This window comes from Brachyhypopomus gauderio, chromosome 18, assembly GCF_052324685.1.
Source record: "Brachyhypopomus gauderio isolate BG-103 chromosome 18, BGAUD_0.2, whole genome shotgun sequence".
Classification (NCBI taxonomy): Eukaryota; Metazoa; Chordata; class Actinopteri; order Gymnotiformes; family Hypopomidae; genus Brachyhypopomus; species Brachyhypopomus gauderio.
Genome location: NC_135228.1, coordinates 19031901 through 19058841, shown reverse-complemented (window position 1 = coordinate 19058841; position 26941 = coordinate 19031901). Strand labels below are relative to the sequence as shown.

At 44.3% G+C, this 26941-nt stretch overlaps 1 protein-coding gene and 1 long non-coding RNA gene across 5 annotated transcripts; one reads left to right on the top strand and one right to left on the bottom strand.

Moving 5' to 3' along the window:
- Window positions 1–345: 345 nt before the first annotated feature.
- Window positions 346–13334, top strand: fgf10a (fibroblast growth factor 10a). The gene is made up of 3 exons (XM_076980468.1): window positions 346–1555; window positions 11286–11389; window positions 12416–13334. Exons 1-3 carry the CDS (start codon window positions 1069–1071, stop codon window positions 12608–12610), a joined length of 786 nt encoding a protein of 261 aa, XP_076836583.1. The 5' UTR covers window positions 346–1068; the 3' UTR covers window positions 12611–13334.
- Window positions 3548–26298, bottom strand: LOC143482180 (uncharacterized). 4 transcript variants are annotated; one of them, XR_013122149.1, is made up of 8 exons: window positions 26179–26298; window positions 21736–22122; window positions 16679–16759; window positions 15867–15951; window positions 14492–14557; window positions 5447–5585; window positions 4884–4970; window positions 3548–4733 (listed from the first exon to the last, which is right to left on the bottom strand). It is a non-coding gene; the product is annotated as an uncharacterized LOC143482180 (long non-coding RNA). The 4 variants fall into 4 exon arrangements; XR_013122150.1 differs by lacking the exon at window positions 16679–16759 and having other exon boundaries at window positions 4884–4967; XR_013122147.1 differs by lacking the exon at window positions 16679–16759 and having other exon boundaries at window positions 26179–26290.
- Window positions 26299–26941: the final 643 nt, after the last annotated feature.

Below are 26941 nucleotides of genomic sequence, written 5' to 3'. Positions count from 1 at the left end.
TTTTAATTGTCTATTCTATATCTGGTTTGTAACCAGTTCTTTAAAGTATATCAGACAATAGCACATGCACTAGGGTTAGAATAACCGAAGGCGTGTCGTTGGACGGAACAGGGGGTCCTATGAAGGAGACGGGCAAAGAAAGTCTGCTAGTAAATTAGGGTAAAAAGTTCCAGGTGTCTCTGATAAGGCTCGCATGCCACGGAGGTCTGCTCCAGCTAGCTGGGAGAACAGAGAGCACGGAGAAACCTGCTCTGCACCGGGCAAGTCTCGGGGGCTCTGGACCCAGACGAGAAGGGAGGGAGTGGCGTGGGAGGGGCTGGGCGAAAGAGAGAGCGAGAGAGGGACTTGAAGAAAGAGAGCAAGACAGATAGGATAAGAGAGAGGGAAAAAAAAAAAACGCCCCGCTCTTTTCTCCTCTGGTTCTGACACACACACGCACGCACAAGCAAGCACACGCGCACGCAGATCTTCAAAGCCAGCCGCTTTTCATAGACTGCCTATTAGCTAAAGAGATTACATCTGGGCCCTCCACCGGATAAATAAGGTGAGAAGAGTGTGAGTGCTCAGTCACTTCAGAGGAGCAGATCCACTCCACCTTAGGACCCTCGCAGAGAAGGCAGCGCTCTCAGTCAGAGGGACGCTCAGAGTGAGAGACTCAGCAACAGAGAGAGAGAGAGAGAGAGAGAGAGAGAGAGAGAGAGAGAAGCCACGGTGTCCCTCATCGACTCCCTTCCAGAGTGAAGCTGCTTCAGACAGAACAGGTCACAGCCGGGGGATTACATGAGTTTGATTTCCCACTTTGGATTCTTCTCTCTTCATCAAGAACAGATTTGCCTCCCTGACTCATTTGGGTTGTTTTGACTTTTTTCCCCTTAAGGACTTTTTTTTCTTCTTTTTTTTCCTTCACTGTTCTTGTTGTTGTTGTTGCCTGTTTGCTCTCCTGATTTATTCCACCCTCAGCCGAATTTGCGGAGCACTTCGGGGGGACACGCCACCCAGGGGGGAAACGTGGGGCCAAGGGGTGAGGCGTCCCCGTCCCCGTCCCCGTGGAAGTGTCTCGAGTTATGGATGTTGACACGTTCCTTTCGGACGCGAGGGGAACCGGATCGAGCCTGGGAAGCCACGGAAGCGCCAGCGTTACCTGCCGCGTTTGCACGGGGCTCTGCCCCCCGCCCTGTCCCCCTCTCGCGGCCACCTCTTCAGCATGTACCTTTCTGTGAGGCTCTCCCCAGTCCTCCGCCCTCCGGTACGATGTGCAAATGGGAAGTGACTAAGGCTGCCTCCGCCTGCCGGCCCGTGTCCTGCCTCAGAGTGCTGCTGCTCCTGCTGCTGTGCTCGGCCCTGCCCGTGGCGTGCCATGGCGGCCGCGGTGCCGAGCGCGCCCTCAGGGGGGGCAACTCTTCGTCCGCCGTGGTGGTGGGCCGCCACGTGCGTAGCTACAGCCACCTCACGGGGGACGTGCGCAAGAGGAAGCTCTTCTCATACCAGAAGTTTTTTCTCAGGATCGATAAAAACGGCAACGTCAACGGCACCAAGAGCAAAGACGACCCGTTCAGTAAGTACCGCTCTCTCTCTCTCCTCCTCCTCCTCCTCCTCCTCCTCCTCCTCTTCTCCGTCTGCCGACGCTCCTGCTCTGCCGCGCACATGTGGGTCCCATAGAGACGAAATGTTTCCCAGGATACGGCGAGGCTTATTTCCTGGTTCCTTTGATTTTTGTCCCAAACATCCCCAGATAATCAGAACCGTACCTGGGCTCATAGTGCCACCACTCAGTGTGTGTGGACCTTCTCCACGTGGAGAGCAGAAGGCGCTGCAGTAGTTAGCACCGCGTGTCTGCCTGCACTTTTCTGAGCCCACATTTATTCATAACAGATTTCCTGGAAGCAATTAGACATTTCCAAAGGAGCCGTCCTTGCAGTAAAATATTTAAAATCATTAAAAATTTCTACCAAACTCCACCGGAGAGTTTTATTGTTTTTACTATGACTGCTAAAGCTCTCACAGCTCTTATTGCTTTTGTGGAGTAGCTGGTATAGTAATGTAACACACGTGTGGTCGTGTTTCAGCGTCGGCCGCACTGGAACCCATGTGATATCTCTTTTGTGTTTGTTACTGCATTAAAATACTGCTTCTAGTTAGGTGCACGGCACCTGGCAGCCATGGTCCAAAACACGCTACACTCTTTTCCATTAGTGCATTGCGCACACATTGGTCTTAATAAAAAAAGGCTTTGACATGTGGGGCCCATGTGCACGGGGTTTAGTTACAGACTGAGAGTACTGGGACTCTGCTAGACAAGGCTGTGGCTACTTCAATTAATCCAGCTGCTTCTTTAATATGTCACACTAAAAACCTTGCAAAGGAGATATAATGTGGTTTGAATGTTCAATAAAAAAAACATTTGGTCAAGCACTTATTTGTGAGGACTTGTAAGGACAGGTAAGGACAGGTAAGGACAGGTAAGGACAGGTCGCGTTCTGAGAGAGTTGCAGTAGCCCTGGTTTTGTCACAGGACCAGTTTGAAGTTTAGGTCTACTTTTTTCCAATTGCATCTGACGGAGATGGAGCAGTATCTCTAGGTGCCGGTGAGCGCACTTGGCATGGTAAAAGATCCCTGCCGACCGCTTACAACATTTCATGGTCGTCATTTGCTACCGCACAAGACGTTGTGGGAAATGACATTATCATCTCAGCCCTGTTTCATCAGCGTCGTGGAGATCTGGTCTGGTCTGGGAGAGGAGAACCACTCAGTGGTGAATGAATCATTTCTCCAAAACCAGTCGGAGTTCTGCCATTGGGAAGCTTTTGCTGGCCCCGGTGCTGTGACTCTGTAGTGGGACAGTGCCCACAAGGTAGCAGCAGTGTTCTCCTGCTCTGGCTCCTAAAGACCCCAGTCGGGCAGGAGCTGAGCTCAGTTCCTATTGCGAAGGTGAATTCGCTTGATCGGTCCTGTGATCAGATACCATCGTTTGCTGCCTTACATCTCTATAAAATAGCTTGTAATGAATTGGCTGAAATGTTAAAGCATGAGATGCTGGCAAGATATCAAGAGTGTCTTCGAAATATTTTTCTTTTCCCAATTAAAACCAACGCTTCAAAAACCCCTCTGCACGTGGTATTTCATTTAACACAGATCAAGACAACATTCGATTGCTCTGTATGATGTGACTATACGTGAATTATTATTTCTACTAACGTCTTATCATCTGAGATTCAGTGACGAGCATTTGAATACAATTTAGTGTCACTGTTCCATTGGCAATACTTCAGTTTATATATATATATAGAATGTTCCAGAACCTTTATTACGCAGTGAGAACACTGAAATAAATTAATTGCATGTTACCTTGAAATATGTACCTATCTACACATCATTATTTTTCTTTATTCTATTGTAATTCTTTGCGATCTTCAGCAATCTAGAGTCCAAAGTGAAAAAAAGAACTCACATAGCTTCAAGGAGTCTCAGTGTGAGAACTCACACACCATCTATAAATCACAGACCCAAACGCTGAACAGGAGGACAGAAACGTGCGCTTTCCTTCAGCATGCTTATTTATTACTAATGCATTACGGTCATTAGATCTCTCGACAAAAATACAGCCATTAAAAATGTTGCGTGAAATTAAGATATGTTGCTAGTGAGTAATGCTATTCTTTTAATATTAAGTATGGGCTTAATATTTATTAATATTTTTAAATGCCCAACGTTTGTTGAAGAAGGCATATGGAGAAATGTTTGCAGGTAGCTAAAGTATGAGGGAGCGCTGCTCTTTCCTAGAGGTGTGCTTAGAGAGTATCTTTGTCAGCACCGGAGCAGCCAGCAGTATCTATCGGACCTGCCTCTTCCAGTCCTGCTCCCTCACCCTGCTCTCCACAATAGACCCGTCTCTACAGAGCTCGTAACCCTACCCTACCCATATTGTTTGATTTCCCTTTCAGAATCCATCTGCTCAGTATCACTTTGTCACATTGTGCTGGAGACTCTCATCTCCCACAAGACATTTTTTGGATGTAGCGCCCAGGGTGGGGCTTCGAGCTGTCCTCGGCGTATTGAGTGCACCAGACAAGAAGCTCACTGTGATGGCAGAGCACACGTAACTGGCCCGTGGAGCGGAGAAAGCACTGGCCCACGGTTCACACTTTCCCCTCGTGCTCTGACCTTGCTTCTTCTGGCTCCGCAAAATGGTGACTGGTTGCTTATTCCATTAATATCTGACTGATGATTAACACGGTCCAACAGAAAGAAAAAAAACCATACACAGCAAACTCTGTTCTAAGGACAAGTGTGTTTCCTTACCTGAGAACATTGCTTTTAAGTTCACTCCAGCGCCGGGCAGGAGGAAATTCTAAATGAGGATCATTAGGCCTTGACAGGTTTGACTGAGCGTATTTAGCAGTTTAGGGTTCAACTACTGGTTGTGGAGTCCAAAGTGCAGGAGGTCCATCCAATCATCATGTCAAGTCGTGGGCAGTACATCAAACAGGGGTCAGCACAATGGTCGTTTCCCCCCCCCCCCCACTCAGTCCATTTAGAGACGGCTGAATCTAATACCGCTCAATTAGGGATACGGATGACGCCCCTTCCAATGAGGTGTTTCTAAGCCAAACTCAATTGGCCTGGCGGTGCTCTCTTCAGACCGCTGCAGATGCATAGCCTCTTGGGCGTCTGCGTGCCGCACACACTCAGACGGGCATCGACTTCCCTCTGCAGCCTCCGGTGCTGGGCTGTCCTGGGTGGTGGAGGTGGATTAGGCAAATCGTTCGTTCAGATTTGTTTTATAATGTAACATCCGTCTTGTATATTTCTACCAGAAATATTAATGAACTGGTTACGTTAAAGAGTGTATGCAGTGTAAGGGAGTATTAGCTGGGAGTATTACCTTTTTCCCTAGTACTGCGCAGTAAGGGCGTGGGCCTTGAGGTGACCTGTGTTGACCGGGCTGCTGGCTGGTCTCAGCGAGACTCTTCTAGGCTCAGACAGGAGAGCGGTGTGATGTTACCCAGTCAGTCACAAACGAATTAACAAAAAAGAAACTTTCTCAGCAGGAAGGTCTCAGGAGAATCGACTGTTCTCCACCACATGTGTGTATGTGATACCTGAGCACTTTACCCATAACATAAATTTTCAAATCTGTTGAGACGAGCACATGGCTGCAGTAGCAGGTTCCCACTACAGCTGCGCCTCTATTGTGCTGACCCGTCTGGGCCTTAGCTCACGGTCCCTCTCTGTTGCCATGTACGACTTTCAACCCTCCCTGTGTGAGATGGGGCAAAGCCATGTGTTCTGGGTGTGTGTATTTATATTTATATGACACTTCTCCAGCCCAGTGGACAGCATGCGGTAGACATGGGCTTCTCCTCTGCAACTGTGATGCTCATTTTAAAACCCCAACCCTAACCCTCACGAGAAACCAGAACCACACAAGTAATAAAAGTGACTTACAGGAACTGAGCTGATGTGCAAAAGGTTAACGTCCATGTTTCTTCTCATTCCATTTGACCTGAATGTCCTCACAGTACTTCTCTCCTCTGATTCATAAATAACAGCCCAGGTTTACTCCAGCTTCTGCATTAGGCCAGCACTGTAACATCAGCAGGCATTTAAAATCAATTAGTGTTGCACTTTTACGATCCTACCAAGAATGAATGTCAAATAGACTGCCTATTGCACACATAATTCATTACATTTTAAATGCAACCTGTTAAAAACACTCAACAGTTGGTACCCTCACAAAACCACTTCTGATGGGTCCCCTGCTAAAGCTGTTTCACATACAGATACATTCCCCTGATATTTGGTTGTGAGTTTCTACATGTCCTTTCAGTTAATGTCTTGTTTTTGGCCTGTTAAAAGTTCATCACAGAGGTATGGAAGGCCAGATGTATTCCTAACCTTTGACCCCATAACTTAAAGCCCAGGGCCATTTGTGCCAAGATTGGTGTTGGGGAGAAAGAGGGAAACAGTGCTGTGGCTTGCTTGTCTGTGCACCAAAAGCTAGTTCTTCTATTGACAACTGAAAGAATGAACACTTACTTCACAGGTCTGAAGTCCTGACCAATCGTTGGTGAATGGACTCCAGTTGCCAAATGAACGTTTTTGAACTTCTTATTTGTATAGCCAAGTCTAGATTCCAATAAAATGCAGCACTTTGTGCACTCTCGGGTAAAATATTGTTTTTGTTGAAGATTCAAATGCAGCACTGAATATGTTTTTCCGTGCGGTTTATTTTGACCAAAGCCGCATGGGACGTCGGAAACGGAGGCGTCGTGTTTAAAGTCGGCACGATTTTCCTCATTTTTGTTTATCTCAGTCTTCCTTTACACATGAGAGAAAACCTGACTGTACAGTTGCTTTCAATAAGCTCTGACATTTGCCTGTCACTTCCATACTGCCAATCACAGAACCTTTCCAAGGGCTTTGGGACGGGATGCCGACTGACTGATAGAACCACATGCTTTTCACTCTAGCAGACCAACTGTCTCATTCTTCTGTCTTTCAACAGAAGCGGAGATAGAAGTGTCCAGGGCTGATGGTATCATGCGTAATAATGTCTCTTGTCTCTGGGCCTGTCGGTTCATTAATGGCTGTGACTTTATTGTTGCCGTTTGCCGTTAGCGTGACAGTGGTTGTGGGCGTCCTGACGGCCGTACCCAAGGCACGGGGATTGTGCATCAAGTGCATGGTTCAACTTGCATGCTATGAGAGGCAGCTCTTAGCAAAGTCCCCCCGCACACCAGTGGAGTGCGCAGGGCAAAATACCTCGCTGGGAATGGAGTGAACTTTTCCCTGGACGCGTCTTCACATCATCACCGGGGCGAATTCCTGTGCGAAGTGTGGTCGGACAGATGGTGGTGGGGGAGTCTAATGAAGGCATCAAAGGTAGCGGAGTGAGACCGCCAGTGGGTCCAGGGATGCATCTGGCTGGCCCAGTTTTAAAGGAGCAGGCAGGAATGCCGGATAATTATATATTGCATGTGCAAGAAGCGAGGGGGGTCGAGGCGGGGGGGCTTATCCTAAGGCAACTGGTGGCTGGACTGGGAGACCTGGGATTCATCCAGCACAGGTCCTATAGCCCCGCCCCCTTCCTCACTCTCTTCTGTGTGGCTTTACTAGCCACTAATGCAACACGTTCACACACACCGCTGCTCTGCTCCGCGTCAGCAGGGGTGTCTGCGCTGACATTTAAGGTTGAGGTCTCTGGGTGCTGCCACAGCCCTGAGTCTGTGGTGTGTGCGTGTGCGTGTGTGTTGCTGGGGGTGAGTGTACACGGCTGCGTGGGCGCATATCCGAATTACAAGCATGCATGACTCCAAATGCTTATGGTCGTGGAGTTGCATTTGCATGAAATGGTGCACACACACACTCGTGCCCTCCCATGTCTCCACACTTCATTAATTTGTCAGACATTAGACGTCTGCTGATGCTTAGGCAAAGAACATGAAATACTGCGAAGGCTCAAAAGAAAGATCGTTTTTCTTAACGCTTATATGTAACAAACAGGAACCTCTGACTGATTGAAAACAGCACTTTGTCATTTTTAAGCCCGAGCTTCAAAAGTAACCTTGTAAATTCTGCACCACATCACTGAAATCTGGTACATGCACATTACATGAGCCCAGAGGGAAGGAGACGTTGTAGATCATCGGGTGCTAACAGGCACGGCTGTGGGTGTGGGCTGTTGTATAGGAATCTAGAGTTTCTTTACTGCCTTGTTTTTTCCCCTCAGCCTCTTTCCTTGTGCCATATGGGCGAACGCAAGCTGGGTCCTAGGCGAACAGATTTATGGAGAGTGAGTGATATTCACTTCATAAACATCAGGAGTAATTTAATGCTGTTTTGAGTAGTATAAGGTGAGTCATTACAAAACACAAGCTGGGCCAGATAATGAATACCTAACCATGACAATTCAAATTTTCTCTCCATGTCAGAACTGACCTTAAAACGTATCTTTTGGTATTAGAAACATTAACTTTTACATGCAGATTCTCCCATGAAGTCATGGAGTGGTTTTAAATCGTGTTGTCCAGCTAGTTTTAAAATGAACAGAATTGGTTCGTGTGCGTGTTTTAAGGAGAATGATGATATAATCACAAGAGCTTGGCAAAGGCACAGATCTGGAAAACAAGGTCGTAAAAAAAGATCTATGAAGGTGGATGAGAACTAGATGTTTAGCTTTTCTCAATATTTCCACTCTACCGCTGAAAAATTATATGATATCAGCGAGCGCAGACTGTAAAATTCATACAAATGGTGATTTTAAATGGATGAAGCAAGGGTAATCAGTTTGTAACAGTGTATCATGGTGTACCTGACAGTTATTACCATGTAGAAGTAATGATGTAAAAATATATATGACATAATTCACATAATTAAATAACAATTACATATAAATCATACTTGCAGTATTTGCCTGATGCAAAAGTTTTAGAGAACTTTGTAGAGTTTACTCTTTACAAAAGCATCCATTCTGATTATAGTATGGTGACAGCACAGGCTCTGAATGAATACACTGTCCAAAGCTTCAGAAGTGTTCAACACACATAGGAAATAGTGAAGTTAACATTGAATTATTTGACTCGCAGAAAATGCCAAAAAAAACCTCCATTTACCTTTTCCTTTTTGGCAACTTTCTCATATTTATATGAACTTTCCAAGCCACATGTACCTCTGCGAGGTTGTATTTTTAACACACTGTAGCATTTTATGGCACAGAAACACAGGACGTGAACTGCAGAAGTGTGTGCGCAGGCCTTCTAAACCAGGTTCACACAGAGGCGCTGACCAGCGTGTGGTAGCAGTACGCGGGCCGACGGAAGGGCCATCAGACCGCTCGTCTCCCGGAGCCCGAGGCGTGCGCTGACCAGATCAAAGGTGCAGAGCAGTGTCATCAGGAGCGAACGCGGGGTCAGCACCAATGATGACTTTTAATGGGGACCCTGTTTCCTTTATGGTCTGGGAACCAGGGGGCTAATTGATAAGACATGTCTGTCACATGAACAGCACTTCAGGGTTCCCAGGACAATTAAGCAGTTTGACATGGCTCGGCTTGCTGGAGGATGGAGCAGAATGGAAGGGAGATGCACGGCCATACAGGCAGGTGAGGGTGGCTGGGTGCCAGGGCTCGGTGCTGTGTCCATGCTGACAGATGCTTCAGCGGTCTGTGCGGTATCTGCCCGAGAAGCCCGTATTTTACTTTCATCGAGTCTTGCCGTGTCCGTGTCCGTTGTAATGATAACACTATAGTTTTACCAAAGAAGTGCGAGACACATATAGGGGGCGCTAGAGAGTCGAAGTGGATGCGGGTCTAGCTCACTCTTACGGGCCCGAGTGTTGCTGCGGGCTGCGCAGAGCTGCAAATGTGAAGCTGTGGGGTTTTTTTTGTAATTATCGCAAGATGCGATAACGTGTGTTCTGTCACCCTGCCAAGAAAGTCCGGACCGCCGTGGAGCATGAGGGTGGCCACCAACAGAGCCCGAGCCAAGCCTGCTGAGAGCAGCTCGCAGGAGAGCACGGCCAGGACCAGACCTGGATCATTGGAGCTGGACCGGAGCTGGATGGGGCCTGGATCAGAACTGGATCAGAGCTGGATCAGAGCTAGACCGGAGTTATCAGCAGTGCCGCACTTGGGACACATGGTCAGGCAGTGACAGGGAGTCCAGCTTTACAGAGCCTGTAGACCAAGCTTGTTAAAGCCGAGAAGCTTTTAAGCCGTTGTAATCCGAGCCCAACGAGGGTATAAACCAAAGATACCTAGAGGATCGAGTTGCACCACAGGCAACTTCTTTCACATTTTTGTGAGAGTCTCAACAGATGCCTTATATTATGCAGATGGTAGAAAGGACTTGTGGGAAAACTGGACCAGCAGATATGACTGTAAAAAATTACTTTAAAAAAACCAAGAAGCGTGATCGCACTTAAAGTGATCCCACTTGTGGCTTTGTGTGGCAAATTGTGCTTTTAAAAAACGGGTCCTTCTTTCCTGAAGACTTACAGTAGATTGTCTATTGACACTACACACCTCTAAGACTTGCCAGCTGTAGTGATGGGATTGTGTGAGTGTGTGTGTGTGTGTTGTCTCGTTTGGTCCATTACTGTCGTCGGCCTTTGATGGTGGATTTTCCTTCTCTAATCCCGGCAGCTCCGTCATCCCACTCTGTTCTTCCTCCTTTCATCCCGTCGCTCTTGCTCACGAACCTGAGGCGAGGGAGGGGAGCGGAGAGCTGACTGGATTCTTTTACATCTCCCCTCAATGGCTGCAACCCGAGTCCATGCGGAAGGGGAACTCTTAGATCCTGCCTAATCCTTCTGTTGTGGTAGAGCCACTGCGATTTGCACCTCGCTCTGCAGGTGTGGCTCCACCCGCCGCGCTGGTCTCCACCAGCCCTGCGTACGAGGGGGATGTGGCAGATGTGAATTTGGATTAAATGGAAGGCTCTGTGTTGTTTCGCTAATAGCGCTAAATAGACTACTGCTGTTTCAGAGTTGAGCTGGAACCCTGACTAATGTTTTGGGGTGCAGCTGTTCTCGTGTAGCTGTAGGTATTAATTAACAGCCCAGAATAGCGCAAGGCCACCTTTCCCTACAAAGCTCCTCTGATCCCTTATGCTAATTCCATTATACTGGGCCAGCAGAACTTACACTGGTTCAAGGCTGAGCCCCTGGAAAGCATGGTGACTTTATGAGCCTTTGTAATTGCCTTTAAGGGGGAAAACAGTAATGATGTGTGTACTGCAACTTGAATCAGTAATGGTCCAAAAACACTATGACAAGCCGCAGTAGAACTCTAGGTTCTGTCCCGCCAGCTCTGAAAGCAAACAATGGCAGAGCAACAGAAATGTATTTGGTGTGTGTGTGTGCGCACACTTTTGGCAGAGAGCAGCACACACCCTCACCCAGGGTCTCTGGCTCGTGGGCGGAGATCAAACACGTGAGCTGGGACAGCTGCGTGTGCGACATGTCTGGCGGGGCGAAGCAGGGCCAGCCGGTCACGCGTGTGCGGGGCAGACGAGGGGCACGATGCAGGAATGCCGTGATCACTCAAATATCAGGCAGGATTTGAGTGTGCACCAACAATGAATTCGTCCACTCGAATGGAATCAGAGAGTCGTTACGTGACCTTTTGAGACTCCTCCTTTGCGCTCGACTATTATAAAAGGCCTGGATGTGAACACTGACTATGAACGTCGTCACTTTACGCATAATTCAGCGTAAGGTTTTGCTTGTGTTTGGGCCTCTACCCCCATCTCCATCTCATTTCAATGGTCTGTTCTTGTTTTCATAGGTATACTCGAAATCAAGTCGGTGGATGTCGGCATCGTGGCTATCAAGGGGCTCGACAGCAACTACTATCTTGCCATCAACAAGAAGGGTCTTGTGTACGGAGCGGTAGGTTCAAATCCCACCAACAGCTACAGCTGAATCATGCTTTAAGAAATTAAATGAACTTTGCATGCATTATCTACTGTTCAATATATATGTATTATTGTACACATCAGAAAATATATTTAACAATAATGACAATATCTGCAATAAGCTTCAAGGCTTATCCGTTAGATGAAAGTAAATTTAGCTTCCATTTAATTTTATTTAAACATTGTATGCTTAAGTTGAGTGTTTAGTATCGAAAACGTCTGATGGCTCTTTTTTAAGCACGGCACTGAAAGATCAGGGAGGGCTCGCGGCCTTTGATGTTGCTGGAGACTCCGCTCCGTTTCTCATGTCTCTAGGCCCTTAAAAAGCCTGAGCTCCTTTTAAAGTGCAGTTCCACGCCATTGCCTGTAAAATCCCCGAGCAAAAGTCGGCTTCGGCAAAAGAGTTCTGTCATCTTGGAGGAAGTAAGCTGAGAAGCCCCTCTTCCTTACACAGACGTCTCTCCCCGAACGCTGCTCCGTGTGCGCAGTGGCGCTCCATTTACCACGCGGCAACACAATCCGCCACTCGGCCTTTGTTGGTCGGCCCCTCCAGCCCCAACGCCCAGCCCCCCCCCCCCACCCCCCACCCATTCAACTGCGCTCATGAATTGCAAATGTTACCTGAAACAGGAAAAATGGTGGCTTCTGTCCCAGAGACACTGAATCAAATCAGAGAGGATCAGGCGGTAAAAATAATGATGTGGAAGATCCGTATAGTCACTTTAACAATCTTAATGATTTGTTAGGACGATCGTGAAGATGGACATTGTGTGGTTTAGAATACAACTTGTCATATACAGGGAACTGTTTAGAAGTTACTTTTTTCTGAATGGTCTTAAGAAACACTATTCTCTTTTAAAAATTCTCTTTTAGAGCGGTTTTAGTGTTTGCGCAGACATTACGTTGAATGTGGCCGCTTCAGTCCGACTCAACTGCACGAACCTGCGGTGACCCCTGAGCTGAATTATCTCACAGCTCATATTCTGTTTCTTTACTCCAGAAAGAGTTCGGCACTGACTGCAAGCTGATTGAGAGGATAGAGGAGAACAGGTACAACACCTACGCCTCGGCTGAGTGGAGACACAGAAAGAAACCCATGTTTGTGGGCCTGAACAACAGCGGCAAGACCATAAGGGCCAAAAAGACTCATCGGAAAAACACTACCACACACTTCCTGCCCATTCCTATTCCATAGGCTACGGCCTCGGACATGAACCCTGGGAACAGCTTACTGCACTGAGGAAAGACTTGGAATTTTCCACAGTATCTTTTTTTATATATAAAAGGAAGGCACTATGTAAAAGAACTGTACGAACTCATTCTGACTGAGTCTGATCGATGTCATATATTTGTTTTTTAAGTTATTGGCAACAGAGAAATGATCAGAGATTTTTCAACGCCAAATTATTTGCCTTGGATGAAATGTTCGACCACGAGGACAGTGGAGGACCGGTGGCCATGTCTCTTAATGAACCACAGAGAACTTTCCCAGAGTGCAGTTATGTCTACTTGTGTGCGTGTGACCTTTGGATGCAGTTATTTATGCTGTACTAACTCATAAAAGACTCTGTGACTCAGTGGACTGTTGGTTGCGCAAATACTTATTGGAAGCACTCGTTTAAGGTGCTCGAGTAAGTGGCCAAGACGAGAGGGTGATCTGTAAGGACAACTTAGCCAAGGTAGCGCCATAGCATAAACAAGTCTAACAAAACTTTATTAACACGCAAAGCCACTGTATTTCATAGCTCCATTCTTTATCTGACTGCTTTTGAATAAATTATTTATTTTATGTAATATTTAAAGGAAAACAAAGAAAAAACATGGAATTGACATTTTTATCATTTATGCTCCTCTTTTTAAAGCTATTCTATCGGTAAAACATGAATAAATAAATATATTTCTCTTTACTGCAGAACATGTGTCTATTGCACAGTGCTTTTCCTACAAAGTCAACAAGTGGTTTAGAGTTTTTTTTTTCTTTTTTTTTTCAAAATAAAAGTTTGCTAAGCATTTACTTTTCAAAAAGCTGATGTTTATTTTAAAAGGAACAATGGAGACAAAATATGGTCTTTTATAAATGACTGATCATGGCCTTTACTGTTTGGAACATAACCGAATGCCATTGTGTGCATTTCTAAATATGCTGCCAAGACAGCCCAGAGCAGAGGCACTTTGCAGTGAAGCTAATCAAAACTAAATGTTCCTCTCATACTACAGTCAGGCATGCCATTGTGTCAAAAGGCCATACTCCATTCCACAAGGATTTCTGTGAGCTAATCTTTCAAAACACACAAATAATAAAACAAAACATATCCAGGATAGTCTCCACTTACAACCGCAAGCATGTCTAGCACGTAATTGGGTGTTAGTGACAGCAGAGACACTTTGAAAGCTTTAATACCATTTTATCTTTCAACTGAATTTGCATAATGAAAAATAATGATGATTTACCATAGAGTTGGATGCCAGCAGTTATCTAAAATGACTACCCTGCATTTCTGTATTTAACACCTTTATTTAGCCATTCTTGCACACTTCCAACGTATATATTTGCTGGCTGGCACATGGCAATGAGTCTTTTACTACAAAAAGGGGCACATTTTTATTTTCAGACTTCCATCATCATAGTTGGGTTGAGTTCTCCATTAAGCTTTGTTGTTTCCCTTTTATAAACTGTACTTATGATAGATTAAAATGTACTTTAATATAAGGGGGGAGAAACCCCATTTTAGTGGGTGTTTTGTGTTCTGTGTCTTTGTGCCTCCTTGTTATGTACCAGTTACTTCCTCCATTTGAAAGTGTGTACAGTGGTAGGGGTTTAGTCTCTGTGTCTGCTACACACCTCTGGTGATCATACCCATGTGTTACTCTCTACACTCATGTAGTCATTATAATCCCCACCCTCTCTCCTCGGAGAGGCGGTGACAGGCCAAAGGCATGTGGGATAATGTAAATATTAGTTAGCTGTCCATGAGCTGATTCTAATTATCTCTGATGTAATGTCTTTTCCCTTCCTGTGACCACCACACTAGGTCCTGCTGTTACTACGGTAATGTGGGGAGGGGTGGGTTCCTACCAAACAGAGATGGGTGTGGTCTCCACTTGATCAACCGGTGTCAGTCATGGGTCACATGGATCCTTTCTGGAAGCACATAAAAGGCCACAATCACTAACTGTCAAGAGAAGCAATGATTTTCAATCATGAGGACTCACTAAATGTTTAATGCCAAGCCTGTCTCAGTGTGTCTCAATGTGTGTCCATGTGTGAAATATTACAATGCTCACGGGTTCTCCGTGCTTCCTTTCTCCTCACTGTTAGGACAGTTCTTGTGTTTATATGTACCTTGGGTGTTCAACAAACCGACCTTCACATATGAATAGACCAAAATGGATTCAATGCATGAATATGAGTGACGTGAATATTCTTCATAGCAGATATTAGGTCCAGCAGGTTAAGTTCAGCGGTGTTTGTTTAGCTCCAGTATTACTAAAGCACTTCACAGGTCTGCGCATGCTGAGCGACAACCATACTCTCACACTGTATATTCGGAACGTAATTTAATACGAACGATCATTTAAAAAGTTTATCAAAGGGCCGTTTGCCTCAAATTTTGTTTTCAGCCAGTTTTGTATATAAAGTGTTTTCAGCTTGCTAAGAGCAAACACGTTCAGATACATCATCCATATTCAGCATTCAGGCGTGAAGGAATTCCCATCTGTTTATTTAAGCCGAAATATATATTATAGCCGTCGAGGCTTCACAACTTGAGTCTTTTCCCAGAGGATTCTGTGGCTTGTTGACCAAACCACAGCAGCAGCTGTGAATATTTCACTCCAGAGAGGTTGCTCGGAGAGCACGAGTAGACAGGGCGGATTTTAATAGCCCCCGAGGAGCGTGGCCCGACAGTATTTTTGGACGAGGACGTGATGCCGTTGAGCCAGACCCAAGGAGTTCCAGTAACAGAGGTGTGCTCCTCGTGCTAGCGGAGCGGCGAGCCCCGTGTCAGCGAGAATCAAAGAGCAACACGGCTAAATATAGTTTGATTTTTGTACCGCGCTCGGTACGGACGCAGAGCCAGTTCGGCCTGAGGTTTGGATCTGCGGCGATCTCTAGAGGTTTCCAATTTCTGTTCAGCAGGTGTGTCAAACATTTGCCTTGGCGTTGGCCGAGATGAGGCATGTGTTTATCAATTCAGCTCGAGTGAGCGAGAGAAGCGGAGAGACGGAGGGACGGAGAGACGGAGGAACTGCCAACCTTTCACCAGGACTGAACACTGAACTAATGTCAAACCAAATTTTGAGTGTGAATGTAATTTAATATGCCCAGACCTTGGACATGTTTTTTAATAAACTGAATATGTGTCAAACGTGATAGAAAATAAATAAGCAAACATTTAATAAACTTGTCATAATTCCAGAAGCTTTCATTCATTACGACGACTTGGTTTTACCTGTTTGAAATCCCTTTAATGTTCTTCGTGCGAAGACGTGAAGAGGTGAAACTTTTCTCTGTCTTTTCTCACCAACTCATGAGCTCTGCAGTTCAAGCACATTTATTAGCTTTTTGAAATGATTAGAAGAAGTTAATAACACGAGTTTGGCAAACATCTGCTACCTTGGCCGTTAATGAAGATAGTGTTTACTGTGTCTGTAAACCATGCAAGTAACTCACAGCATCTAATAACTTTGTTTACAAAACAACAAATGAGCTTTATTAAAACCGTCCATCTGATTTAGATCAGCCTTGGATTTTAATAACTCAAGGATTTAATAATTTAATAATAATCTTATTTTCAGGAAATCCTTAGTGTGAGTAAAATTCAGTTTGCGATCATTTTTTATATTTTCTTTACTTAATCCATAATATCTTTTTTGGTTTGTGAGTTTAGCATAATCAGGCTGACATATTTCTGATACATGTGCTTCAGAACCACGGACAGCTCAGACTTTATAAATGATTGTGTTGATTTGAAGTGAAAGCTAACATATAGTAGCACTAGAACTGACCTGTTCAGTAAAAGTACCTACACGGTGTGAAACACTGAATAACAAACCGATTCAAATACCCCTGCAAATGCAAACACAATATTCTGAAAACCTAAATGATTATCAATAGCAGTAATACAATACTATTGTCAAACTTCAATGAATAAGAATTTGTACAGGAGACACAGAGTGTAGGCATATGTGTGTGGAAGGCAGTAAAGAGGCATTAAAACATCTCATAAAAACTACACAGTAAAAAAGACAAATCTTCACTCACTTGCCTTCTTTTTCATCATAATGAACTTCAGAAGAACATTAGAATGTCCTCTTACTGCATCATGCACTGCCCTCTTACCCCCTAAAGGCCAAAGGTTATAAACACAGATCCTCATAGGGTCAGGTCAATCTGTATGAAGATTTTGCATCTTCATGTTAAGACAATAATTTGCTCACTGGTTTATCACAGCAGAGTTTTGCAGTAAGCATGTACAATTGCGGGTGAATTTGTAGAAGTAGGCATACATTTCTGGGAATCCAATAAAACAACAGGGTTATGCAATATGCTCAGTCTCTGTTTGTCTCAGTGATCTCATACAGTTTGAGTTTAAATTACTGTTGCCTGAGCTTTCAAAGTTAAGAGCCTTTTCTTGTAAGGTTTCTCAGCGAGTCGCTGGTCGAGATGTGATCTTGTGGCGCTCTGATTAAATGAAGAATGAGGAGGATGTGTGTGAGGATGATGAGGGTGGGAAGTGTGTGCAGGTGGTTCAGTTTCAGTGTGCTGCGTATGAGATGATTTAGTGTGTGAATAGTGGAATAAATTATATATAAGTATCTGTCAAATTATTCTTATTGTGCAACTTTATAAATGAATGCTAACTATGCTAACAGTATCAAATGAACAGATGTTCAGACAACTTAAAAGTCTGTGATGGCATACAAATATATTCTGATCCAATCTCTTCCTTATTTTTAAGCCAGAAGGATGCCAAAGACATCTTCATCTTGTGTAATTTAACCTCAACAGATGGGTATTAGAACATATAGAATATAGAGTGTGTGTGAGTATGTCTTTAATTTGTTCTCTGTCTAGAGCATCTCCACTAACACAGGAGAACACGAACACGAAACACAAAAGTCTGGCATGTGGGAACATTGGGGGGGGAATCCCTAGAAAATGTGGCTTCTATTTGCAAAGCCAAATTATCTTTTGGTTGTTGAGGTTAAAGTTTAATATATAGTTCAGTGGTAAACTCCCATAAAGATAGCAATGCATAAAGAGAGAGAGAAAGAGAGAGAGAGAGAGAGAGAGAGAGAGAGAGAGAGAGAGTGAGTGTGTGTGTGTGTGTGTGTGGTGTGTGCGTGTGTGTGTTTTGCGTGTACATCACACATAAACACAGGGAGGGAGCCCGCAGGCTTCTGAAGCTTTGTTGTATCTACATGCTTTCCGCTTCAAGGCCACATGGCGTCATTACCAAACACCAGCATGGACATCTGGCCTTGACACGGTCTTTCCCTTTTATCACCTGCTCCTAGCTGAAGACAATAAGCCTGGTTCCTCTCAGAAAGACGCAAACTCTAACCTCTGCTAATTACTTACTGTACGGCTGGAAAAGGAGATGATTTTGAAAATTGAAGACAGCAGGTTTGGGTGGGTGGGCTTAAGAGTTCCAACACCTTCTCTGTCTTAAATAACTCAATCAGAAAACTCAGATGTTGTGTGATGAATGGAGACAAATCACATATAGATGTAAAAAAAGAAAAAATTAACAAGCATCTATTTTGTAAATCTAATGAATTTGTTGGACTAAAGTAATTCTAGTAGTGAGTAAAAATCTCCGAACTCTCAAATTCCAAAACTTGAATGATTTTCATTATTATTTGGGGTTATTTTGGGCTGAGAAAATTTAAATCACATTGTGGTGTGTAAGGGTTGGGGGGTCGGACAAGATAAGTTGAATTGGAGAATGAGAAATAAATTGACATGTCAAAGTTGAACTCGTACTTCATATCTTATTAAAATCTTTTTACCCGTGAACCTTATTTACAAATAAAAGTAAACATACGTCTGCATAGTTCAGCTCTTGAGCAAACCTTAACAGAGGCTGCATGAAACCCAGTCTAACCTTCCACAGGCTACACACCAAACGCTAATGATTAGGGTCAAACCTCAGTTGTGGAGAAGCCTGCTGTATGTTTTCACATCACTCAGATATGCAGTAAAACATGCACAAACAACTGGGAAGTAATACCATACAGAGAAATGTAATCTGATTTTGATGATTATGATAGGCAATAGGTTTGCTTTAAAATGTAAAAAACAAAAGGAGAACGTGACACCTGAAAATAAAGGTGAGAGCGGTCATGTTCTTGGCCGCTACGCCATGGCTGATGCGTGGTTATCTCACCCTCTTGGGTTTGACGCTGCTAGCTTCATCAAGCTCTTTTGCTTATTTGCATCACAAAAAAAAAAAAAACACGTGCTGGAATGTTGATCAGGTAATAACGTTTGTGAAATAATAAGGCGTATTAATGATGCAGGAATTCTAGTAGATTTTTTTTCTTTTGCATCTGATGTGTTAAATAGTTCTGCCAGACTCATAAACTGCGATCACAAAAAAAAAAAACCCCAAAAACCAGCAGGTGCTTTACAGCCCTTTGATTGGTCCAAAACACTAACATACAACATGCTAAAAGACAACCTAGCGAAGTGCATTTAAAATAATGTGAATTAGCAAACAGGCTGTGATGTTACGCCCCTTCAAATCCATTTATCATGTTTACAAAAACCTAAAATGACAGTAAAAGACATTCAAATACAGTATAATACAGCTGGTTATTATACTGAGGGGTTATACAGAAGGGTTAAATACACATAACAACGAGGGGACAACAACAGACAGGGGATACAGATAACACAACAAACACCAACATGGTAGAGTGGCAGCAACAATGGTGACAACAACAGATGCACAACACAACACACATGGACACAGCGGACCGAACCAAGGGAGTCTATATGGGGGTGGAGGGGGTGAGGGTGGGGGGTTGGGGCATTCCATTACACTTTTAGCTATTGGAACCTTTAAAAAATGAATTGATGTTAAAGTAGGTACACAGTCCTAAATTTTTCACTTCACCGGTTGAAGTAACTCAGATTGAAATGTTTTTAAATGAGCCGAAACACATGCTTGCCATGAACTTAATAAACAACTTCTGACTTCATAATTTCAGCTGTCACACAAGTGCAGAATATAACAATGCTTTTATTTATTTATCTGCCTGATCAACATACAAGGAGATAACCCTTTGTTCTTTGCCATTTAGAATACAGATACTTTAACGCCTGATCATTTTCATGACCACCTTCATACTTTTTCCTTTCTTCAGACAAGAAGCTCCTAACCACCGAGTCAATTATTTGACTCTCCAGAGTCAAACTGTTCAAATTACAGTGTCATACTTTTTGTGTGGCCATCCCAGTAGATGAATGCTTCCAATGGCATCTATTGTTCTGTTAGGAGCAACTGTAAGTTATTAGCCCTGACACAGGAAGGGCCTTGGGGAAGGGACCCGTGGAGCCGTACCAAGGTTAGGATTCCTTCTGCTACCCTGTCATCGTCAACGGTTTTCTCCCCCCCCCCAATAGAGGGGTCACATGCTGCAGCTCTATGCTGTGTGGATGGTACTGCCCTGTCATCGTCAACGGTCCCCCCCCCCCCCCCCCCCCCCCCCCCCCCAATAGAGGGGTCACATGTTGCGGCTCTATGCTGTGTTGTTGGGTAAGTAAGAATTCACGAGATGTGTGGAGATGTTTCTCCTAAAAGCATCCTAGTGACTGGACAATAACGAGCCAGAACAGGACATAGGAGAGGACAGAGGACAGGACAGGACAGCTAAACCCACTCATGATTCTCCACTCTGGTCCCTTCCCAATATTCTCCTTCCACCTCATTTCTGTCTCGCGCTGGATTACAAATCATTGCAACACATGCTTGAAACCAGCAAACGTATTTCTAACGTCTGCTCTTGGTAACAAAATCCATTTGCTTTTAATTTCGAGTCTTTCTTCTGTTAAATTGATCAGTATGATGTGCCAGTCGGTTACAGCCCAAGTTCTCCACTTTGTCCAATTGTTCTTGTACAGACACAAATAATTTGGTCCACTTGTTATTGCATGTTGCCTTTGCTATAGTCAGACAATATCCATAACTTTATTTATTTATTTAGCCTTCATCACCAAGTTACATTATCTTTAGTTTCTTTTTACTTTGACACAGAATACCATCTATCAAAACTTTAAATCAGATTGGCCATTTTGAACGGCAGTCATTAAAGTGGTCCTGAACTGGCCTGCCTGCCAAGACCCAGGTTAGCTGACACCCTTGATGTACAAAGCGACCCCCCCTCTACCAGCCCCCCCCCTTCCTCATCAAAGAGTTCCTTCTCTGTCCTGCTTAAAAGCAGCCCCCTAAAGCAGGCATACACCCCCCCCCGCCCCCCGACACACACACACACACACACACACCACCCCCCCAGCATGGACCTGCTCGCTCCCTGCGTCTGTCTTTTCTCACCTCCACTCATTTAGGCCTTGATAAGAGCCCTGCAGCTGGGGCTCGGCGGGGGTGCGATGCTTCAACCCGCCGCACGCATTTCCCCCACGTCCCCATTGGCCCACCGCTTCACCCCTCGTTTTACAAGAGAGGCACTTTTAACCATATGTACACAATACAAATTAAGTTTACCTTGGCCAGCAAGGCTTAAAAGCCAACGTCCTCAACCCTCCTTTAAAAGAGCTAAATAACCGAGGAGGGTCCAACATCAAAAGAGAGAGGAAACCAGTTGGGGGGGGGGGGGGGGGGGGGGGGGGTGGCAGAGACTTGGAAAGCTCAATAGTGGGAGAAGAAGGGATATTCACCACGTGCAATTACTGCTCCATTTAGTGCTGTGCCTGTTTCATTTACCTTTTCTGTCCTGTTCGTGATAATGTCCTGTTTGTGTTCTGATTACAGAAATTTCTGCATCTCCCTTTGCAGAGATATTTGCAGCTGGCCCTGTTTTTGCAAACCCCATTTTTGAAAATGCGCTTGCATCTCTGCCCCGCAAAAGGAACTGGAATGATTCCAGTAATCGTAATTCTCACCAGTTCCAACATTACCCTAATGCAGGCCTCAGTAAAATGTTAACAACGCTAATCTCTGCAGTGACGGATGATGAAGGCATGAGCCAAAATGACACCTTTATTCCAGACATGCTGGGTCCCTACACATATCACATATATCCTGCAGCACACAGCCTGAGTTTAAGAAGTATGGCATGTCGTGGTGGGCTTACCTTCTACTGGTGTTCCTACACGCCTTGCTATGTAACCTGTAGGGGGCAGGCTAGTTAGGTCACAGCGACTCCACCGTCATCTCCCATTAACTGCAGGCCTGACAGAGGCGCTCACACAGACCATCACGCAAGGGCAATCGAAACTGCTGGTCCACCTCCAAAGGAACCTCTAGGAACGTCAGCAAGGTAGCAGCAGCACTTTGGAGTAGGATGTAGAAGTTCCAGCAAGACTCAGTTGACCAGGCTACAATAACAGCTGCAGAGGACGGCAGGCACGCTTTCACACAGGACATGTGTCCACCAGGGCAGCTGAGATGGCTCCATCCTTTTTACATTACTCACAAGGTTTGTGTTCGGTGGCGAACACCCAGCATTATGTGGATAGCCCTGCAATAAAAAGAAGACATTTACAGCTGTAAAATAAAAAGCTATTCTATTTTTCTATTTCATAAAATCATGATTTATGAGAGAACACGTTTTCAAGCATAATAATATATAAGCCAAGCTTAAAATATCTTCAGAGGTAAAAAAAAAAAAAGAAAAAAAAAAAGCCACAGTTTCAATTAGCATATTGAACATTTGAGCAGAACATTGCAGTCTGGCATTACCTGAGGTTAGAAAATATAAAATTACCCACAAAGCAATGTCTCGCACTCTGCAAGGTTTGAACGCTCGTGACCTCCAGCGGTAGCCTAGACAAGGAGCCTTATTGCTGTGTGTTGTGCTTTGACCACAGGCATGACATAGCCAACCTTATCTGATGTATCATCAGCACCCACAGGCTTATCTTCTAGTGCTTCCACCAGACCCACAATCTGGTAAGAGCTAAAGCCAACATGCTCCTCTAGAGCACTGCCATAAACACCACAGACATGGTCCCTCTGGTCCTCATCTGTACTCTAGACTGAATCCGCATTGCCACAAGAATCCACATGGCCTGACAGATGATGGCAGGAGCGCTGAGCTGGAGGGTGGATCACTGGGGTAAACTGGGCTGAGAGGCTGGGGGTTCTGGGGCATCTGTGTGAGCCCTGGTTGAACAGGCTTTCCACTAACAATAACCCTAATGTCAGACATACTCCAATCCTTCCCCGTTGGTGGAAAGTGCCATTTACGAGCATGTGCACATGTGCGCTACCTCTGTGACCTGTCTGGAACACTAAACTGCTCAAAATTCCTGGCACTAGCCTAAAATATGACTTGCATTTGTGTATAGCCTGCTACATTGGCGACAGGAAAAATCAGGCTTGCTTGCAAACGAGTTGAGTCAAGGCAACAGATTTTCATAAACCCTTTGAGTAAAAGAAATCAGGTTTTACACTCACTGCTGTTGAAGTCGTTCTGTAAAACTAATGCTGTAAACTAGAGATAAGGGCTGCAGATTCTGAACCAAAAGCAAGTGAAGAACTTGGCTCATTATGCGGTTGCATGAGCACCTACAATGATTTGGTGTGTTCCACATGCTGTTATTTTCAACCATAATCTGCCTGTGGCCCTGGGATGGAATCCATTTTGTTTTCTTTCAAAAATACCTGGCCACATGTTTTTTTTCTTAAGATGCTGGATTTGTGTCTCACATTAGCAGTCGTACGTGTCCACAAAACGTACTAATGCCGCGCGTACGTTTATGCACGCATACTTTCTTGACATTTTCATGAGATTGAAATCTGATTCTCAGAGATGGAAAATGTCAAATTGAGCAGACATAAATATGCAAGGAGCTTAAAAAAAAAACTGTTCAAGCAACTGTTCAAGCTGCAGTCCAAGTCTGACCACAGAGGGAGAGGGAAGGAAGCACCAGCAGCTTGACCTCTGCAGAAGGGAAGTGGATTATGTGCGAATAGAAGGCGGTATGTAGTGACAGGGGGGAAGAGGTCACGGCTCCTCTCTTCTTTCACCTCCCCCCCCCCTCCTCCCCTGGAGAGGTGCTTTTTCTAAAAGCAAACCTGTTTGTACTTACAGGGTTTGTTGTCGTCCTCTCTTTTGTAGGTCAACATGTCCTCCTCCTCATTAATTGGAGTCTTGCTGTATCACGCAAAGTGAGACGCAGCTGCTTCACATTACGGTGGGAGGGGCGCTCGTGGAGGCCCGCCATCTTTGTTCGGAGCTCTCGGGGGCATCCTGCTATGTCCATGGTCACGCTGACACCACCCACGCCTCAATTAGCACGGCCAGCAGCAGCAGGGCACAGCCACATTATTGCCAGATTTGGTATGTATACGGGAAGGACTCCTCCAGGGATTGACCCTTAAGGTCAATCAGACGCACGACCCGTGTTTTCTCTGTGCTCCCCATATAAGTTGAGCGTGGTGTTTGTTCTCACTGGGCCCCGACGGGGCGGCTGTCCTGTGAAGCACGCAGTCAGGTGGGGGTGCCACAGGACGACGGGCCTCAGATGATGAGTGATTTTACACGTGTGTTCTTTGCACTAGTGCCAGGTGCCTAAGACACACACAGAGTGGTACATAAACAAGCCCATTACGGAGCTGACAGATGTGCTTTTCTGTGGAATGTGTGGATTTTGATTGTTAATGAAATCATCAGCTCTTGGTGAGAGACAGTGTAGGTGGCAGACAGTGTGTAAAAAGTAATAGATGTAGTGCATAGGCATATTTGTCAAGCACTTTATAATCAATTATTGAGCACATTTGTCATGAAGAAAGCACTCTCTTTAGTTTCCTTGTTTTCTCTCTTAGCAAGAGGTTGCTGAAATAATGTAAAAAATAATTAGCATGCTGAAAAGAAAGCTTGTACAACAGGCTTCAGGTTTTGAATCTCCAAGCCAAAGTGTGCAAGACACCTGTTAGTTTCAGCTGTGAAGATCCCAGACATGTTAAAATAAACAAAATGAGAAAACAGCAACCACTGTGCTCCAAACAGTCCGCTCGCTGAGGTGACAACATGGCAGCTCGCACACATGTGCTGAGCAATGCAGAGCTGTGTCTCAGCATTTCAAATGTTGAATGTTGTGGTGTGGTCAGCCACACTAAAGGCCAAAGGTCATTCTTCTGTGTGTACAAAGTAAATTCATTTCACTTCAGTTTATGTAAATATCAAATAATGATTACGATGATGAAGGAAGGATTAAAAACTTTGATTTAAAGTGTTAAAAGACCAACATCAGGTTATCATAGGATATTTAAATACATTTGAAATATGATGATGTATGTATGCTATATTTACATACATTTTGTTTCTTTGACTCTTGATAAAAAGGACTTCGAAAATATCAAAGTAGTTCATAGTCCTATTAGGCTGGACCAAAATCATCTAGGTGGGGATTTTCCTTTAAACCCAAGAAATCTGGAAAAAATAAAGGTTATATGACTGAAGTTATATGCAATTCTCTCTCAGTGGAGCCATCACCTACATGAAAATAGACTCCTGACATCCTGAAAGTTCAGGATGGGTTCTTGCCCTCATTGTTGTGGTTTGAACTTCACAGTCCCCTTTAGAGTAGAACAAAACAATATGATTTGTAGCAAAAACAAGAGATCTACAGTACCACAGGCGCTCAGACTCCTAGTATCGGTCATACGTCCAACATGTCTTAAAATAATGATGTTTGTAATACACCCAATACTGTTTTTCTCTGATCTTGGACATATCACAATGTGCTCATTTGTGTGTGTGCGTGCACTCATCTGAATGTTTTCCCTACAGGGAGGACACACTTGGTCCTTTTTAAGCTATAGCAGCGCACGGGAGATCGCCCCCTTGTACTCTAACACATGTTCATACTTGATGGTTAGAAATATGGCTGTCTCATACCTCATTAGCACTGACTCCCCACCATATATTCACCCTTATCGTTACCTTATACCATGCTGAGGACTCCATATGCCAGCCCTCCAGGAACACATGAAACCCAACCAAAGTCCCAGTTTGAGACATACTGGAAACAAGGGCCTTTCTAAACTAGCTTTAAGACTAGACATGTATAAAGTATTAAAGTATTAGAGACCCATACCCATAAAAGTGACTTGAGTAGAAGTTGAAGTGTTCTTCAAAAACTTTACTTAAGTAGAAGTACAGAAGTATTCAGCATTTATTTCTACTTAAGAATTGCAAGTAGTTTATTCTAAAATGTATTACTCAAGTACTGAAAGTTAAAAGTACAAGTATTTTGTTTTGTATTAATTTTAAAAAGCCGTCTAAGTTTGATTATCAATTTTTTATATATCATTTACAAATCAAAGTGGTCAAAGACCACACATACAAGTGTTCTGTATGTAAAAACAAGTATCAACTTTAAAAAACTGGGCACATACACAAAAAACAGATAACTTATGTCCAGCTACGTCGTAGGTTTGACGCAGAAGTACAAGTTATTCCTAATTTATCTGAGAAAACAAGGTGTATTTTGGACGTAAAATCCATCCATCGGGCGCTTACTGACAGCTAAAGCTGGTGTGTGTTCTGCGCGTTATATTTGTAACTTACACTGATGTGTTTCTTGAAGTTCGAAGGTGAATTTTTGAAGGCCAAAAGTTCACACTCTTTAGGAGTAGGCGCGAGGGGACCGCGCGCGAGGCCAACGCGCATGGGCGGAGCCACCGCGATTGCGTCGTTTTTGCTGCGCGAACCCTTGCGCCAGTCACGACGCGTCAAATGGACCTAGATTACGAAGCTGTGTTGAGTGTTGAGTGAAGGCAGCAGAAAATATGGAAAATATGTATTGAATTAGAAGTGGACATAGTAGAAAAAATAATAATACTCCAGTAAAGTACAGATACAGCATTTTAGTACTTAAGTACAGTAGTGAAGTAGTTCTACTTCGTTACTATACATCTATGTTTAAGACACCATTAAACCATTTAGAACCCTATAAATAAAAATTCAGTTGGACAATAATCTAAGATGACAGCACATATGAAATGATGTATAATATCTTACAAATAAATTACCTTGTTAAAAATAACAAGAATTATGCAGAACTTAATAACCTACCATGTGCACGTGTTTGACTGGAGTGAGGCACACTCCACAGTCTTCCTCTTGTGGTGAAGTGGGCGATTTTGAAAATGAAAGAAATGACCTCCCACGAGGAGTTCACCCATCTCGCCACTCATTAGTGGTGGGAGGCAATGGAACCTCATCTTCTCCTCAGACAGAACTGGAAGTGTTCACACAGGAGAAACAACATCATCTCTCCCCAAAGAATGTGCAGCAGAAACAGACCAGGAGAACAGTACATGGACTGGAA

What these genes read in the sequence shown, in the direction of transcription:
- fgf10a (XM_076980468.1), top strand. Translation starts at nt 1,069, where the DNA reads ATGTTGACACGTTCCTTTCGGACGCGAGGGGAACCGGATCGAGCCTGG. An exon ending in GAGCAAAGACGACCCGTTCA is followed by an intron (nt 1,556 to 11,285) that starts GTAAGTACCGCT and finishes TTGTTTTCATAG; the next exon opens with GTATACTCGAAATCAAGTCG. An exon ending in AGGGTCTTGTGTACGGAGCG is followed by an intron (nt 11,390 to 12,415) that starts GTAGGTTCAAAT and finishes TCTTTACTCCAG; the next exon opens with AAAGAGTTCGGCACTGACTG.